The sequence below is a fragment of the Myotis brandtii genome, unplaced genomic scaffold (genome assembly GCF_000412655.1).
Source record: "Myotis brandtii unplaced genomic scaffold, ASM41265v1 scaffold1204, whole genome shotgun sequence".
NCBI lineage: Eukaryota > Metazoa > Chordata > Mammalia > Chiroptera > Vespertilionidae > Myotis > Myotis brandtii.
Genome location: NW_005354186.1, coordinates 459,808 through 461,530, shown reverse-complemented (window position 1 = coordinate 461,530; position 1,723 = coordinate 459,808). Strand labels below are relative to the sequence as shown.

The 1,723-nt window shown below is 63.8% G+C and overlaps 1 protein-coding gene across 1 annotated transcript in view; it reads left to right on the top strand.

The window, feature by feature from the left end:
* Position 1: 1 nt before the first annotated feature.
* The window catches only part of PADI2 (peptidyl arginine deiminase, type II), a gene marked incomplete at its 5' end in the record, with an annotated part of 45,789 nt that continues 44,067 nt past the window's right edge, over positions 2–1,723 (top strand). The window contains one exon of the mRNA XM_005858735.2: positions 2–78. Within this exon, the coding sequence (XP_005858797.1) occupies positions 2–78 (77 nt within the window). The remainder of the gene's footprint in view (positions 79–1,723) is intronic.

Sequence of the window (1,723 nt, the reverse complement as noted above, 5' to 3'; positions counted from 1 at the left end):
GACGGTGCGGCTGCAGTACGGGAGCCGCGTGGAGGCCGTGTACGTGCTGGGCACGCACCTCTGGACCGACGTCTACAGGTGAGCAGGTCCCCGCGCCTGCCCGACCACCTCGGACCCGGGCCCCGCGGGAGATCTCGGCCCCAGATGTCCCGATAACCTCCCGGGACGCGGGACCGGACCGCCTTGCTCCAGCCTGAGTTGCCCTTCATCCCGCGCCCGGAAAACCTAAGAGCCTCACCCAGAAACCTGACAGCCCCAAACCTTATATCAGCCTCCCCGAAATCCGGAGACCCTCCTAGACACTCCAGCACAGCCCCGGCGCCCTCGCTGCCTCTCTCCCAGGCCCCCTCCCCTGCACCCCAGTCCTCGGCCCTCTCCAGCACCCAGGATGACCTCAGCACCCCCTCCGCCTCCCCGCCGTCCTCTCCCCTTTCGCTTCCCCACTCTCCCCTCAGAGCCGCCCTTCTCCCTTATGCCCCCCTTTTCCCTGAGCCCCTCACTCTCCACCTCACCCACTCCCAGCTCAGCTGAGCTTCCTCTGGGATTTGCTGGGAGCTGCCCTGGGGTGGACTCTGGCCCTTGGGGGGTGCTCAGGCTCCGGTTTCACCCTGTGGGGGCTGCTGTTCTTGGACACTGGCTGTGGGCTCCATGTCCCCAAATGCCTTCCCTTGACTTCACCCTGGGGTCCAGGAGGGACCTTGTCCCACACGGCTGAGGGTGCGGAGGTGGGGTCTTTTCTCAGAAGAATGCCCCTACTGGGGACCTGTCCCCCACCCTTCTCCTGTCCATGAACTTGGTGGGTGCAGGATTTCTGAGACAGCAGAAAGAGGGGTGGGGGAATTGAAGTCAGGGCCCCACCACCACCTCCCCCAACCCCCAGGAAGCAGCCAAGTCGAACGATCCATCTCCCTACAGTGTGTGAGGTGGGCCTGGGGAGGGTGTGACTGATGTCAATGAAACCATGGGGAGTCCAAGGATCATGCGTTGCCAGGGGGAAGGGCTCTGTGCTGAGAGCAGGGAGCACGCAGGACTGAGGTGGGACCCCGTGCTGATATCTTTGGGATGGGTCCCCTAACATCTCTGTGCCTTGAACTGAGCTGGAGGTGCCCGTGTGGCTTATTGCTCCCAAATCATTGTCACCTGGAGCGCCCTGCCTCTCTCAGGCCCCCACCAAACCCCATCCCCGTGTCCCCCACACACCCTCCCCAGCCCGGTCTCTCTGTCCCCTTCAGGGCCCTGGCAACACTGCCCAGCCAGCCTCCTGCCACCTCAGCAGGCACTGGCCACGGGGACACCATCAAGCCCCAGGCTCCTTCTGAGGCAAAGGGCCTGCTCACTGCAGACCAGGAACCCTCCCCACTCAGCTGCCCCGGCCTCAGTTGTCCCACATGTGAATCTCAGGGTGGTTTCTGAGGGTCACAACACAGCAGTGGGGTGCAGCCCAGTCCTCGGTGGCCTGGGGGAGCTCCTCTTTTCCCACCCCCCATCCTGAACTGGGCACTGCCAGGGAGCGGGCCGGGAGCCAGGACGCTCAAGCCTCTAAGCCGCTGCTGTTACCATACCCGCCTGTTTATTCCCTGGATGCAGCCTGGAAGGCTGGCAGGGTACCTCCAGTGGGGGGTGGGGAGCAAAGAAGGGGGGCCCAGCCTAATTGGGGGGAGGGAGTGTGGGAGGTGTGGGCTCATCTTTGTTCTTTCTCGAGAAATCAGTCACAGCCACAATG